The 15,798-nt window shown below is 38.5% G+C and overlaps 4 protein-coding genes and 1 pseudogene across 4 annotated transcripts; 2 read left to right on the top strand and 3 right to left on the bottom strand.

Annotated features, from left to right (window-relative positions):
- Positions 530-1,592, top strand: LOC104770977 (uncharacterized protein At4g26485-like). The gene is made up of 3 exons (XM_010495448.2): positions 530-674; positions 805-961; positions 1,328-1,592. Exons 1-3 carry the CDS (start codon positions 530-532, stop codon positions 1,590-1,592), a joined length of 567 nt encoding a protein of 188 aa, XP_010493750.1.
- LOC104770976 (protein ENHANCED DISEASE RESISTANCE 2-like) lies at positions 1,827-5,387 on the bottom strand. Its single transcript, XM_019242062.1, has one exon. The coding sequence runs from the start codon at positions 5,262-5,264 to the stop codon at positions 4,431-4,433; it is 834 nt and encodes a 277-aa protein (XP_019097607.1). The 5' UTR covers positions 5,265-5,387; the 3' UTR covers positions 1,827-4,430.
- On the bottom strand, positions 7,985-8,514 carry LOC104770973. Its single transcript, XM_019242438.1, has 2 exons — positions 8,294-8,514; positions 7,985-8,184 (listed from the first exon to the last, which is right to left on the bottom strand). Exons 1-2 carry the CDS (start codon positions 8,360-8,362, stop codon positions 8,125-8,127), a joined length of 129 nt encoding a protein of 42 aa, XP_019097983.1. The 5' UTR covers positions 8,363-8,514; the 3' UTR covers positions 7,985-8,124.
- LOC104770974 (uncharacterized protein slr1919) lies at positions 8,698-12,995 on the top strand. The gene is made up of 14 exons (XM_010495447.2): positions 8,698-8,926; positions 9,346-9,475; positions 9,586-9,832; positions 9,969-10,010; positions 10,108-10,179; positions 10,265-10,400; positions 10,532-10,689; positions 10,774-10,858; positions 10,935-11,134; positions 11,301-11,462; positions 11,667-11,816; positions 11,938-12,198; positions 12,277-12,528; positions 12,611-12,995. The coding sequence occupies exons 1-14, from the start codon at positions 8,869-8,871 to the stop codon at positions 12,839-12,841; spliced, it is 2,184 nt and encodes a 727-aa protein (XP_010493749.1). The 5' UTR covers positions 8,698-8,868; the 3' UTR covers positions 12,842-12,995.
- Positions 13,143-15,792, bottom strand: LOC104772571 (annotated as a pseudogene).

Here is a 15,798-nt window from a genome sequence, read left to right as displayed (position 1 = left end):
TTTTTTTTTTTTTTTTTTTTTTTTGACAATTTTAACTGAAAATATTGAAACGTTTTAATTGAATTAAAAGGTTTTTTTGATTCATATAGAAACAAAAATTGTAATTAGTCACCATAACGAACATAATACTTCATTAATACTTTTGACTTTTCCCTTTTCTACATACTGTATAACTTCATCACTAGCTAGAAGAGGAATATGTAAAACGAGCAAGTCACGTAGTAGTATATGATAATCATATTAGGGACAAAATAACATTCATGATCCTTAACCAAACTAAAGTAAAGATTAAACAAACCTAACCCGTAATAATATTTTTGAACAAAGAGAATTACAGAAGAAGTTTGACACTAATCAATTCTTTATAGAATATGAAAGGTCTTCAAAATATATAAATGATCACAAAGTTCGAAGAAACTGATACAAAACCAAACATTTAACACTAAAACTCTCTTAATTTGACTCAAGCATTTATATGTGTATATAAGGACATGGTGTTGCTTGAAAAGACACGCCATCAGATGTTGAAATGGATATTCAGGAATCTGAAAAGTTAAGGTTCAGCGATAAGCAAATACTTGTGGTCGGAGAAGGAGATTTTTCATTTTCTTTGTCTCTGGCCAAAGCTTTTGGTCCTGCCATCAACATCACTGCAACATCTCTTGATATTCGAGGTAGTATACGTAGTAAAACATTATTAATCATCTGATAAATATTGTTGTTGTTATCATATAACATTTATTCACCACAAGCAAACAGAAACTTTAGCTTATCAAATTTGGTGATTAATGTTGTGTATGGTAGAGGAGCTAGGGCGTAATTACAACAATGGGAAAGCGAACGTGGAAGAGTTGGAGAGACTTGGGTGCACCGTGGTCCGTGGTGTTAGCGTACACTCCATCACCTCAGACAATCGTCTAGCTCGATACGATGTTATCCTCTTTCATTTTCCTCATGCAGGGTAAGGTTTTTCTCTCTCATCATATCGAAAGATTTTTGGAATCATGATCTCGAGATTTGATGCAAAACTTAGGATGTTCGTAACTTCGTATTCATGTTTGGAATCGCTTTCATATAGATAATTTAAAATATATGTATAATATTTATATAGATTGCATCATAAATAGAGGAATGCCTCAGCAAGTTACCATATTCTTTAAGATTTTTAGATTATCTCTTAACTCTTAAGTATATGTTTTAAAATGTTTATGAAGATCATCAATTATATTCTGTAAAAAAACAGATCAGTTATATATAAACACAGAATGTTCCCTATTTAATATAATTCTTTGATATAATATTGAACATTTGTGTATAAAAATCACAGGAAACACCATGGGGTATTAGGAGGATTTATGGAGAGTGCAAAAGAGATGTTGAAAGACGAAGATGGAGAGATTCATATTATTCGTAACATATGCCCATTTAACAAGTGGGATATAAAAGCTCTAGCTGAAGAAGAGGGTTTGCGTTTAATCAAGCAAATGAAATTTGACCAATGGGACTTTCCAGGTTACCCCAACAAGAGAGGAAGTATATGTGATTATGGCTTTCCTTACGGATCTGCCGTTACTTTCATGTTCAAGAAATAGCTTCTTTTTAATGTATCGCTCTATCAGTTCAATAAAACTTCACAGCTTATCGCGATGACAAGTCGACATTACGTGCACCAAACTAACTAAGGTCCTTTGGGCATTTTTACTGGGAGTAACGGTGAAAGTTTCTCAAAAATAAAAAAAATATATACAGATTTTTTTTATTTATTTTTTAATATCTGTTACATTGAATAAATGACATCTGTCTTTTTTTTTTTTTTTATTCAACCTAACAATAAAATAAATTAAAAAGTAACTCCAAAATTGGTTGCTCAATCTAGAGCAAAAGAGTTTACAAAAGCAGATGCAGAAACTAAAGGTCTAGAAGAACGAGCAAGACAGTCAGCTCGGACGTTTGACGTTCGCGGAATTTGTGTCAGGGTGAAGGCAGGGTAAGATGATCTGAGGGAATGGAAATCTTCCAATACGTGTGAGAAAGCTGGCCAGTCGTCCGGAGCCTGCACCATCGCCACCAGTTCAGCGCTATTTGACTCGAAATCCTGACAATCAATCCCTGCCGTTCGAAGAGACTCCATAGCCCAAAGCAAGGCATTAAATTCCGAATGAAGGGAAGAGGGACTACGACGACGACTACAAGCTCCCAAAAGTAGCGTCTTATCATCCTGAGTCCCATACCACCATCCCACGCCCTCTAAAGGGTCGGAACCTTTCCAGGAACCATCAACCTGACAACGAACAGAAACAACCCTTTCCTCCGGAGCCGGCTGGGGAGGCAATAAATTCCCAGAGAAGGACTTTGCCTCCTCCCACAAGAGTTTATCGTTTGACGCTTGATTTATAATATCAATTGGCTCATCCTCAACTCCCTGAAAAAACCTTTTTATTCCTATCTTTCCAAATAGTCCACAATATCCATGGCAACAAATAACCAGTACTCACACCCCCGGAACCTGAAAAAACCTTAGAGTATAAGAAATCTAAGTTTGAATACACTGATCCATCCGGAAAACCAGACGAAGAAAGATGTATCGGCAATAGCTCCCAAACCAAACGGGATCGTTCACACTCAAAAAGAGCGTGATTAATAGACTCGACCGCAGAGCCACACCGTTGACACGTAACATCACACCGTACGCCCCGATGAGCGATCCGTTCCTTAACAGGGAGGCTACCAGAGGCCACCTGCCAGAAAAATGCTGAACCTTAGAGGGGACCTCAAGTTTCCAAGCTTGTGCCCGTAAAACGGTACACGATGGCCCAAACTCTGCTTCCTTCTGAATTTCTCATGATAGCCTATAACCAGATTTCACGGAATACTTACCGGACTTAGTATAATGCCAAATCAGTCTATTCGATCGAATTGACTTACTAACCGCCAGACTCTGAATAAGCGGAATATCTGCTGGATCCATATACTCCTCTAGAATGGGTAAATGCCAATCCATTGTGAGAATATCTGTCTTATTTCTTTTGAGAATTGTCTCTACTATTTATTATTTTTTTAATAAAAATATTTATATCAGCAACCCTAATAGATTTGATCTTAGGACTGATAGATGCAAACCTTAGATAAGATTTATTAAAGTATTACTAAATAAAAGCGGTTAACTTTACTCTTTACCAGACTGGAAAGCGGTCGAAGGTTGCAAAAGAGATGCACGTACTGTGTTTAGAGCTGTCAAAATGGAAGCGGTCAAAATGGGCTGTCCACGTCCATTTTGACCCGTCTAACATTGTCCAATTTGATTTTGGACAAATAGCTGTCCGTGTCCATTAACGTCCGGTCCATTAACGACCAAGCCCACTTATGCCCATATTTTTATGGGCTGCCCATGGGCGTCCATTGGACAACAATATAACAAATTTTGTAAAATTCGTTAGAAGAAAATCACCGACAAAGTTAGAAGAAAATGAAAAATGTGTTTTACGATTTCCCCCAAATCAATTTTGACCTAGAATTATTTGTCCAATGGGCCGCCCAATGTCCAAGTTGTCCACGCCCGTTTTGTCCGTGGACTTTGTTGTCCATGCCCACTTAAGTCCGTTTCAATTATGGGCTTGTCCATAACCGGTCCATAATGAATTGGACATGGTCCGCCCATGGACAGCCCGTCCGTTTTGACAGCTCTAACTGTGTTCCCAACCATATCCACATCATCAAAGTCAGAATCCATTTGTTTTAATTATGTTCATTTTGATACCAATATGATAGTCCATTTCGTGGACTTAAAGCCCACAACATCCCCAAAGTGGCGAACACTCGTTGCCTTTGCTCGGACATGTCTGTCCGTAATATGCTCTTGAAAAGTTAGTAGCAGAACAAGCTATCAAGTAACCAAATTGAAACTACATACACTTTTGTCTATTTCTTTTCTGGAAAAAATTGTGTATTTCAAACCCAACCTTTTAAAATGGTATTTTTCACCTTAACTCATCAAAATTACTATCCAAAAATTGTTTTGAGCAGAAACCAATATAAATTCTTATTAAAATTTTTGTCAACCTTAAAAATCAATGACTCAAAAACGACATTGTGGCAAGAAAAACGATGAGGTAACATTCCATTAAATAAAAATCACGTCACTTTGTATACAAAAAATGAGGGTGTGAAACACACCATTTTGAATTTTCCCTCATTTCTTCTAACTCAAAACTCATTTCAAAATTAATCCCTAAAGAAAATTTTCTTTAGTCCACAAAACAAAGTCAAACACAAAAAAGAATCTCAAACCTTGTTCTCATCGTGGAAACAAAAAAACTGAAATATTAAACTATCTTTCTATAACTCAAATCAATTTATTTAATAATAAAAACATTTGACTTAGTTCAAATCTCAAATCACATTATTCTCGCCGTATCCTTCCGCCGCACCCATCAATCTTCGCCGTTGTTGCATATCATCATCCTTCTTCTCATCATCATCATCATCAACCAAGAAGGCAGAGAGGATAACTCCATATGACAAATCCTAACACCACCGATCAATCTCTCCGGCAACTCATCCTCCGTTTGCGCCTCCACAACAAAACCCATATCAATCGTCAAATTCGTAACATACCCCAACATAAACCTAACAAGCGTCGTCAAGATCGCCGAGCTACTTATATCAATATCTATCTCAAAATAGTTATCTCCTCTGTGATAGCTACACTTGACAGCTTTGCCAGCAACGAACGCACCGAACTTGCCAGCCGCTGCTTTAGCAACCCAAGGACCTTTCACAACGTTGCTAACAATCTTGAACCTCTCGTCACGAAACGTGTCATCCTCGTTGATTAGCTTGTGGAGGAGCGAGTCTGAAGAGATCGGTTCTTGTGTTGCGAAGTAGATGACCAAGCTGTGGTAGTAGTGTTCTTTTCTTGGGATCTGGATATTTATAGCGAAGATGAAACTGTTTGGAGATTGAGAGGTTTTGGTTGCGTGTGTTACACGGTTCTCTGGACGAGAGAGCACGTGGTCTAGTTTTTTTGTGGATTTGAGCCAGTCTACGCCGGCGGGAGAGAGGAGGTAGTCTCCGCCGGGAGTTTTTTGTTTGGTGGTGAAGTAGTTTTGGGAACGGAGAGGGAAGACGTTACCTGGTGGTGTTGCCCAGCCGTTGGTTCCGGTGTCGAGGTCAACGTGGCGGAAGGATCCACCGTTGATTGTTTCCGTTGTCCATGAGGCTGGTTTGGTGTTTTTATCGTCGGTGGAGGTTTCGGTTTGGTTCATGGCTTGTTCTTTCTCTCTCTCTCTCTCTCTCTCTCTCTCTTTCTGTGGTTGTTGTGGCTGGCTACAACTTGGAAATAGTATATGTGATGGAGAAAAGAAGATAGCATATGTTGCTTTATTCTGACAAATATTCATTACACTGACTCGTATCATAAATGTGTGACTAACACGATTTACTAACGGTGACATTGGACCATAAACAATTTTGGAAAAAGGTAGTTGTTTTTGTTGTTATCATGGCATCCAGAGGCCAGCACACATAAACGGGTTGACTCACCCACCACGTTTGGATCTTACATATAAATCTATCATTTTATGTAATTTGTTTTGTAGAATATGTTGTTCATGCTGTAATGGACTAAATTAATTATATACAAAAGTAAACATATATTGTTATGGCATTTAGTTAAACAGTTTTGCCTTTTTCGGATTTTAGATAATTGGCATCGTTTCATAACTTAGATTTTTTTTTTTTTTTTGACGGACAAACCCCATATATTAAGGTATCAGAAGGTGACTCTCTTCGAGAGAGAGCCAGTTAGAAACCGACGAGCTTACATGGGAAAAACAGAAACCTCGTGCTCTTGCACATTTCGCAAGTTTATCGGCACGGATATTTTCCTCTCGGGGAATAAATCTAATACTAAAACTAGCAAATCTATCTCTGAAATGAATAAAATCCTTCAGTTCTGAGGAAAAGGTTGGCCAATCTTCGACATTAGACGTCATCAACAGGAGATCCGAGCAATCCGTAGCAAAAAGAGCTTTATCCAAGTCTAAGGCCAATAAGCACCTCATAGCCCAAACAAGTGTGTCCAACTCTGCATGTAAAGGTGAGAGGCTACGTCGCGATCCTTTTAGCCCCATATGTAAGATTCTATCACCAATAGACGCAATCCAACCGTGTCCACTCCTATCTACCTCTGTATGCCAAGATCCATCGATAAAGCAGACAATGGAATCTTGTGGAATTGGGATCGAAGGTATGCCCGCGCCTACCACCACTGGTGGTGTGTCTCTATTGTTTGCTCTTCTCCATACTTCTTCTTCTTGGGTAGCTTTTTCCAAAGTTTCTTGTGGAGATTCAGAGATATTTTCAAAGACTTTCTTATTTCTTGCCTTCCAGATGTACCACATCACCCAAGGGAACGTTCTCAAGTCCTGATCGAGTGCGCCAAAGTCTCTGCCACGCCCATATAGATAGTCAAGGTTGCTATATAGGGAAGATGAAGGAAACACCATAGGGTGAAGGGATTGTCGATAAGGCCCACACTTGACGAGCTGGTGGACATTCAAATAGCATATGATTAATAGTTTCTTCTTCCGCTCCACATCTAGGACAATCTTTATTTCTACCAATATGGCGATAATGTAGGCGTTGACATGTTGCCACACACCCAGTCACACATTGCCACACGAAATGCTTCAGCTTTCGTGATGTTTTTAACTTCCATGCTTGCGCCTTGAGTGTCGTAACACTAGGCCCCTGAGAAGGGAGGTCGCAAACAGGGCGAGAGATAGCTCTCGCGGCTTCATAGCCAGACTTAACAGTGTAGTTCCCAGATTTAGTCAGCGTCCAGGAATACCCATCTCTCGCAGCATTTAAGCTTGGTTTGATCCCCAAAATAAGGGTAATTTCTTTCGGGGGAAAGAGTTCCCGAAGACGTTCCATTTTCCATTTTTTTGTATTGAAATCAATCAAGGTGTTAACACAAATCAAGGGATTTCTATCATCGGTTAATCCTTGAGGCGGCCGGGCTGGCGTATCTGGGATCCAAGGTTCAGTCCAGATACACGTGTTAAACCCCGAGCTTATAGTCTTACGGATACCGTACGAGAGAACATGTTAATAAATAGAAATGTTGTTTTGGTACTGAGATGTATCTATCACGCATTACTCATGAAACACATGTGAAACTGCAGCGTCTCACACACTAGATAAGTCGTCGTATTCTTTTCCCGGCCGACGTGGTCATCATCTACATTAATTCTCTTCACCAAATCCTCTGTAATTCCGACAAAAGACTTGGTTTGAGATATTAAAAGCTATAAAGACACACTAGTTTACTGACTAACTTGACAAAAGTTTTAATCTCCCCGTTGATTAACACTAATCTCTCAAAAAAAAAATCTGATCTGAAAATCCTAAGTCCAAGAACTCCCCTAAATTTAGAGTGTAAACTAGAATTGACCTTTGACTATATATTAAGTCCACTGAACAAAAAAAAACACACCTCGTCTGGGTCTTTCTTTTGGTCGACTTACTCAACATCTAATAACCATATCTACTACAGTTGCTTCTTCTTACTTTTGGTCACACTCATCATCATCAGTCAAATCCTTTTACAACTTTCTTTGTTTGTTGTCCATATAAGTTTGTACTTTACTAACGAAAATGTGACAGTTCCTCTATAAACATACCAGGAAGGCACCCTCTAAACAACAACAAAAAAACCCCCTTCCCTTAACAGGAGTCAGGACCAACCAATAATCAAATCAATCAATTAGTTGCAGTAATCAAACTAATCAATCAATGGTGCTGCAGAACTATAGCAATTGAGAAAAGTGAGAGGACAAGGCCAACGAAGAACAAAAGAACACATCCCCCTCCTTAGCTTAGAATAAACTTTGTTTTTTTTTTTTTGTAACTTTTAGTACACATCTCTATATGATGATGCTAATGAAACAATGATTGGAAAAGAAGAAAAAAAAAAAAAATCTATCAAACACTAAAAAAGTGTATGCATAATCAACTAATCAAGGTCCTTACACCAGTTTCAAATTCCATAAATACTCATCAAAACAGATCGGAAAAAAAAAAAACGAAACACACCGATCGATGAAGAATCGAAGTTTCCTTCTACTGAGATTTTTTTCTCTGAGGTGGACGATCTGATGCCAATCTATAAATCCAGTAAACCTACACACCAAAATATCGCAAAAAAATCAGATCAACGAAAACAAAAATCGAATCAGAGAGCGACTGAGTCAGAGAGAGCATTAAGGAACGAACAAAGTGAAAAAGTTACCAAGGCGATGACGTGAACTGCGGCGAGAAATACAACCATCGCCGGAACTAGATCCACTGACTTCTCCATCTTTCAAACGGATCGGAGTTTATTGCTCTGCCGGAGACGAAGACGACGACGACTAAGGTTAAAAGTATATCCTACGTGTGAGAGAGAGAAGAAATCGTCGATTTATCCCTTCTCCGATTTGAAAATTTTAAAACTTCTGTTGGGAAACAAGAATAATGTTATCCTTTCTCGGATTTAGTTTAATTTCACGGGCTATAAGTTCTATGGGCCTGCTGGTCCAGCCTAAACAGTTAACGCCGACTGCTTCTGAATTCATCACGTGTCATGGACGTGGCGACTAATTCACTCGGTGTCCTTGGGCTCTGTTTTTCGCTTCCCTTACGTGGAGAGAGAGAGACACTCTGAAAAAGTTTCTTCTTCTTCTTCTTCCTACGGACGGAGGATCTCGTTTACGCATTTTATCGAACAGTTTCAGTGCATAAAAACAAAGCTACGAAGTGGTGTGAATCAGACGGACTATGGGATTATCGCATGCTTTTCGACTGAATCGATCGTGTTGTTAGCCGATGAGGAATGTCGTTGTTGCTCTTCGCCATCACCGCCGGGTGTCGCTTCTCCGGGGAAGTGCGTTTTTTCTTCTCTTCCTTATAGGTCTTGCATTTGACTGCGATTATTGGTTTTATTCGGTTGAAATTGACGGGTGTGGATGATTTTCGTGTTCAAATTTCTCGATTTCTGATTCGAGAATCCACTTGATTTTACTGCAATTTGTGATTGTCACGAGAACATACAATTTCTGCGTTTGGGAGATTTAGAAACTGGGCTGTTAGTTTTGTAATGCTGATTACTGATTAGTGATTACTCTTTGCTTTGTAATCTCATGGTTGTACAAGCTTTAGCTTCAGTGGAGTTTTTACTGTTCTAGATCAACTCAAGGGTGTAGAAGACGTGAATTAGGTTCATATGATATGATAATGCTGCTAAGATTTTCCTTTTTTGGAAATTAAATTTTGATGTTGATGAGGTTGTTGTTGTTATTATAGTTGTAGCGTTACGTGATAACAAACCTATTGACTTCAAGCATGGGGAGTACATATCGAGAGGGAATGATAATGGGTTCTCAAGACAGACGACAAGTACATGGGTTTCACCATTCTGCCTACAACACAGAACGTGAGTTCTCTCGGTCATGCTGAATAACTTGCAGATACACAACCTATCGAGGATTTCAGGATGTTCTACTGGGCTAATCATTTTTTATTGTTTTGGCAATGGATTTGCAGGTATTCATCAGGCTTTACCAGCGTACATGGTGGAATACCTACATCAGATTATGCAAAGTTGCGGAGAGAATCCCTTGAAACCGAATTTGGACAAGCTCTTGGAGCATATAGCTCGAAAAGTTTTTCTGCAGTGTATCGTTTTGGCCCCTTTTTGGCATTGTATAGAGCGGCTATCATTTCATACCATGTGGTGAAGCTTGCCTTTTGGCAGCTCTTTGTTCAAGATATGAGAAAACGGGCTGTCAAGGTATGCAAGTTTGCAATCTATGAAAATTTGTTGTTTTCTAGTACTTGTTTAATTAGTTAACATGAAGAGTACTTTTTGGATAGATGGCTTGGCCAATAATTTATTTTGATATTGCTTTATCACAATTTGGATGCAGTTCCGTGAGACTCTTATCAGCTTGGGGCCTTTCTACATTAAGGCATGTTACTTGTGTGCTATTCCAATACTCCTCTAACATACTAATCATAGTCTTTTCTTTGATGTCCTTCGTTATTAATATATCATTTGACTTGCAGCTTGGACAGGCGCTGAGCACGAGACCAGATATATTACCATCTGTATATTGCCAAGAACTTTCAAAATTACAGGTGGGGAATCTTTCTTTCTTTTATGTTATCCATGTGGCTGTGCTCGAGTAATTGGATAATTTGTTTTTTTTCTAAATGATTATAGGACCAAATTCCTCCATTTCCAACTACTGTTGCCATGCGATGTATTGAAGAGCAACTAGGTGCTCCAGTGTCAAAGCTTTTTGCAGATATTAGTCTTAAGCCTGTTGCTGCTGCATCCCTGGGTCAGGTATACAAAGGTTAGATACCTTTTAACTGTGGTTGGTTATTTTCTTATCCTTTTGGTCTCTACCGTTATTCTCCTTTCCATTATTCTCAATTTAGAGTTACTAGAAGCTAATTGTTTCATTTTTTCCCTTAAGTATTGCAGCTCATCTGCATTCTGGACAGTTGGTAGCTGTTAAGGTTCAGAGACCTGGAATGTCACTCATTCTAACACGTGATGCCCTTTTATTCAAAATGATCGGGGGACAACTGAAACGATTCGCAAAAGCCCGTAAGGATCTTTTGGTGGCGGTGAATGAGATGGTGAGTCATTATATGGAATATTCGAACTAGTTTCCTGCTTACCTCTACTATATGAACGTGTCCATGTCTCTCTTGGATGAACAGGTCAGACATATGTTTGATGAAATAGATTACGTTCGGGAGGCGAAAAATGCAGAACGGTTTGCTTCTCTATACAGTTTTGACTTAGGTAGGTTCTCTTGATTAAAATTGTGTACACTCTTCTGATATAAGATGATCTAATACAATACTTTGAACATTTACAGGGAATGAGCAGATTAACGATAACGCTGGACCTAGGAATAAGTCCAGGAATCACAGAGCAGAGAACATCAAAGTTCCTAAAATTTACTGGAATTTTACACGCACGGCAGTGCTCACAATGGAGTGGATCGATGGCATAAAACTAACAGATGAAGTTAAGCTAAGAAGGTTTTCCCTTGATAAAAGGGACTTAATTGATCAGGTAAAAAAGTAGCTAGGTGCCTGTAAATGTTTAATGTTCATCCCTCACGAAGTGACAAATGAATCTGTAGATAGAACTTTGTGATTCTGAGAGATAAGGGTGGACTTAGTATGGCTAGGTGCCTGTAAATGTTTCATTGAGAACTTTGTATTGGTTTGGTTCACAGGGCTTATCCTGTTCGTTAAAGCAGCTTCTTGAGGTTGGATTCTTTCACGCTGATCCGCATCCAGGAAATCTTGTGGCTACTAAAGAAGGGTCACTTGTTTATTTTGACTTTGGGATGATGGGGAATATCCCACGCCATTACCGTGTGGGACTTATTCAAATTGTAAGCTCTACTCCTGTTTATTCTTTCCATTTCTATGTCTTATATGCTTGTGGTCTTTCTAGCTTCTTTTTCGATTTTGCATTTTTCTTTAAAAATAAACTACATGCAGCATCGTTCTATTGCAGATGGGGAAAGAATAAGTTTTCCATCCGCGATTTTTTTGCATCACTTTGTAGATTTTGATTAGTTCTATTGCAATTACAGCTGGTGCATTTTGTCAACCGTGATTCTCTAAGTTTGGCAAATGATTTCCTTTCCTTGGGATTTTTGCCTGAAGGGGTCGATATACAAGCGGTTTCAAACGCTTTGCGTGCTTCATTTGGTTCGACTACCAGAATATCACAAGATTTCCAGGTATGTTCATCTTGTGATGAAAGTTAAATTAATCCCGACAGACACATACAATGAAAGATATGATTGTGGCTAAGCCTTTATTGGGGGTCAATTACCATAATCCTTGCTTTTTGCTGTACAGGGGGTGATGGAACAATTATATGATGTTATGTATGAGTTCAACTTTTCGCTACCTCCAGATTATGCTCTTGTCATAAGATCCCTTGGTTCACTAGAAGGCACAGCTAAGATTCTTGATCCAGAATTTAAAGTGATCGACAGCTCATATCCATTTGTTATCGGGAGGCTATTAGCAGATCCAAGCCCAGATATGAGGAAAATACTAAGGGAACTTGTCATTTGTAATGATGGATCAATAAGGTGGAATCGACTTGAACGCCTGGTACCCCCTCCTATAAACCTTCTCTTTATAGCATTATTTGGTAATCTGAAGAATGTGTCTAACAAACTCTCTTTCCAGGTAGCAGCAATATCCGAACAGGCTTCTGCAACTTCAGGAGACTCTCCAGAAGATCAAACATTGAAGAAATCATCGGAACTAAAATCATTTGACATGCATTCAGTAGTTTCCGCCACAGAAGATCTGCTATTGTTCATATTATCAGAGAAAGGGCAGAGAGTTCGGGTCTTCCTTCTTCAGGACATAATCAGAGTGGTCGATATTTTCCTGGAAGAAGAGGCTTTTGATTTCAACAAGACTGTCAATCTCAGGGTCAGTAATACTGAAAACCTTCCCTTTTCTTTTTTTCCCGCAATGAAGTCTTTTGAAGAACTGTTATTATTCAAATCTGCAGGAAGAAGGGACAATGAAAAGAGTGAGCAATGGATTCAGGTGTCTAAGTGAGGCGGTGAAGCTTGCACCCGGAATGTGGACAGCAATGTTTCTCCGAATGTCAAGGAAGTCTGAGGTTCATAGTTATGCTTTAGATATTATTTCTGCATTGTCTACCCATTTTGGCCACAAAGTGCCTCACACTTGTTGGATCCTTTTCTCCAAATTGCTCCAGCACAGTAGGAGCCAATAAGTATCATCCTTGGGTCTTACGTTCGGCTATACCATCGACTCTTAGTAAGATTAGGTTTACTTTGTTGTTATAGGACAACCACGATCAATAGAAGATTAGAACTGAAAAGTTACCACTATCGTAATATAATTTTCACCTGAAAAGTTAAAACTGATTTGCTAACAGATGCAAAAAGTATGTTTTCTATGCGTAATTGGTTTGTACTTTGACATTTGACATTGAATGTCATATATGCATTCGTTTTGCTTCATACTCTATAAGGTTAAGGATGCTAGATGTTGAAGTTTTGAGCCAATTGAAATGAAACAATAAAGTTTCAGAATCCGTGCAACTTATTTTGGTCTCACACCATTTTCAAATTCACTGAGTTTTGGCACATAACAGATAAAATCAAACTAAATCAGGATCACAGCTGAAGCAGAGTCGTTAATGTTATAACTTATAACATTAGAGTGATGAAGAGCCAGAAAAGTTGCTTTTCAACTGAGTAATATCCTGAGAAGCAACATCAATTGTGCCATTGAGAAAACCAGTGTACCAAGATGCGGAGAGCTTTGGAGACCTCTTGAGACCAGGATCGCTAAAATTCACGTGGTACATTCCAAAGCTCATCTTGTATCCACCCACTAGCTCATACAAATCAACCATCGACCACACAAAGTAACCTCTCGTGTCTGATCCGTTCCTGATCATGTCGGAAGATTTTTTTTCAAAAACAGAGTGTCAAGTAAACCATAATGAAAGTGGGACATCGGACCACTAAATCACATCAACGCTAATAGTAATATGATGAACTAAAAGACGAAGAAGGATAATTGTACCTGATGGCGTTGAGCACAGCACCAATGTAAGCTTGGATGTACTCAACTCTTGGTGTGTCTTGTAGCATCGAATCGTGTTTCATGGGTCTACCTGTTTTTTTATTTTATTTAGTGTGATATGAAGAATCTTTAAGAACAAATAGGTGTGGTTTCAAAAAGACAAAAACATGCAAGAAGACAAAAATAGAATAAAGCGTACCATTTTCAAGAACGTAGATTGGAGGATTGTTATAGCTCTGCTTTAGATAATCAAGAACACTTTCAAGACCCCATGGAGTGAAATCAAACTTCAATAAAAGCATATTCAATAAGGAATATTTTCAGATTCTAGATCAAACAAAGAGGTTTTGACACACACAGATATACATATGCAGATTTGCAAGAGGGCCTCACCTCGGTTGATGAAAATAAGGCTTACGGATAATGTATGCCCATGTCTTCAAAGAAGACTTTGTTAGTGCTTCTAGGAAAGATAGAAGGTGAGGGTCGGTTTGTGACATAGACAGTCGTGTAGTGAATAATTCCAATAAAGTCGGATGAATCTTTCACTTGTTCCAACTCATCCTCTGAGAAAACCGGTAGTCTTGACCCCAAGGTTCTCTTCATTTCATCTGGATAGTCCCCAAATACCAAAGGCTTCAACATCCTGAATTATATATATCAATCTAAGTCTTTTCAGATTTTGTCCTCAAGTTTATTGAAACAAGGAAAGCTTATATATTCCTCACCAGCCAAAGAGGAAAGCTTTAGCTCTTTGAGTTGCGATTTCATCGTCCTTGGAGTTTGTATAAGGAGATAACCCGAATGCAAATATACTAAAGCCTACGGATCCTCTCTGCTTACTCTGCACCATCATATGAATTACGTTCATACTGGTTAAAGATTTTAAGAGCGAATATATATATATATATATATATATGTATACCTTGTACTTTAGTTTATACAAATTTGAAGCGGAGGCATGAGCTAGCAACATGTTATGGCCTGCAATATATGTTTCCGTACAAGAGTTTCCGGTAGAGCAATTGGTAGGAGTACAATGTCCAAACTTTATTCCTTCGCCATAAGACGCAATGGCAAAAATTGTAGCTTCGTTGATTGTGTCCACAACTTCACATCCTCCCCAAACTCTCTAAAGCAAACATCTGCAAAAGCAGTGAAGTCCTCTCTGCGATATATAACAAAATAAAAATATAAAAGTTGGCTTTGTTAGATCAGAATCAGCTTCTTTGTTACTTTACATGATTTTGCGGTTGATCCATCCTCCGTAATCATCTTCAAGAGACTGAGGAAGATCATAATGGTAACGTGTAACGTGTGGTTCAATTCCTGTTAAATAGTTTTGCCAAAAATTCCTCTTAGAAGCTATATTGAATTGTCTTTAGTTTGGATCAAAGTATTAAAGACAGAAGGAAAATTTAAGTATTAATAAAAAAGAAAACCTCACCATGGCTTCGTAGTTCTTTAATGAGGTTCTTGTAAAACAGTAGACCTTTAGGGTTAACGGGTCCTCTCCCATCTAGGGTTTTAAAAGGTTAGATACAATATCGTTTAGTTGCTTGCAAACAAAGAAACTAGGAAGAGGCGTTTACTAGGTATAAGTCTTGACCAGGAGATAGAGAATCTGAACGCTTCTATGCCCATACCTTCCATCAGCTTAACATCTTCCTGCAAAAAAGTCACAATAACATCGACATTGTAGAAAAAACAGAGCCGATAACTTCTTTGACAAGTAAAAGACAAAGAATATAAAAAGAGGAAACCTTGTATTTGTGATACCCATCACATGCTATATCTCCTCCATTATCTTGAAATAGTTGAAGAATGATCTATGAATTTTCTCATATAAACGTCGAATAATGAATGACTAAAGAAAAAAAAAAGCTTACAACAGTGGGAGGTTGTATCCCAGACGCTAGGAGTTCTTCCGGCTTCATCAACAGCTCCTTCCCACTACTTTTTTCCACAAATTTTTAGAGGAAACAATAAAACGAAAAAAAAAAACAAAAGACAAAATTGCTATAGACGTAGTAGCTGCAGAGTCTGAACCTGATAAGCAGAGGTGGCGGCACCGAAGAGAAAATCCTTTGGAAAATCATTTCTGGTGAAGGCATCAGTGTAGCTTGTTGCCAAAAC

Source organism: Camelina sativa, chromosome 20, assembly GCF_000633955.1.
Source record: "Camelina sativa cultivar DH55 chromosome 20, Cs, whole genome shotgun sequence".
NCBI classification, from domain to species: Eukaryota; Viridiplantae; Streptophyta; class Magnoliopsida; order Brassicales; family Brassicaceae; genus Camelina; species Camelina sativa.
Note: the sequence above shows the minus strand (reverse complement) of the source record. Positions and strands in the feature narration are given on the sequence as shown.

Coding starts and splice junctions, on each gene's coding strand:
- LOC104770977 (XM_010495448.2), top strand. CDS start 530: ATGGATATTCAGGAATCTGAAAAGTTAAGGTTCAGCGATAAGCAAATA. Junction 675..804: donor AACATCTCTTGATATTCGAG/GTAGTATACGTA, acceptor TGTGTATGGTAG/AGGAGCTAGGGCGTAATTAC. Junction 962..1,327: donor TTTCATTTTCCTCATGCAGG/GTAAGGTTTTTC, acceptor TAAAAATCACAG/GAAACACCATGGGGTATTAG.
- LOC104770976 (XM_019242062.1), bottom strand. CDS start 5,264: ATGAACCAAACCGAAACCTCCACCGACGATAAAAACACCAAACCAGCC.
- LOC104770973 (XM_019242438.1), bottom strand. CDS start 8,362: ATGGAGAAGTCAGTGGATCTAGTTCCGGCGATGGTTGTATTTCTCGCC. Junction 8,185..8,293: donor CAGTTCACGTCATCGCCTTG/GTAACTTTTTCA, acceptor TTTGGTGTGTAG/GTTTACTGGATTTATAGATT.
- LOC104770974 (XM_010495447.2), top strand. CDS start 8,869: ATGAGGAATGTCGTTGTTGCTCTTCGCCATCACCGCCGGGTGTCGCTT. Junction 10,011..10,107: donor TGGGGCCTTTCTACATTAAG/GCATGTTACTTG, acceptor TTTGACTTGCAG/CTTGGACAGGCGCTGAGCAC. Junction 10,859..10,934: donor TCTATACAGTTTTGACTTAG/GTAGGTTCTCTT, acceptor GAACATTTACAG/GGAATGAGCAGATTAACGAT.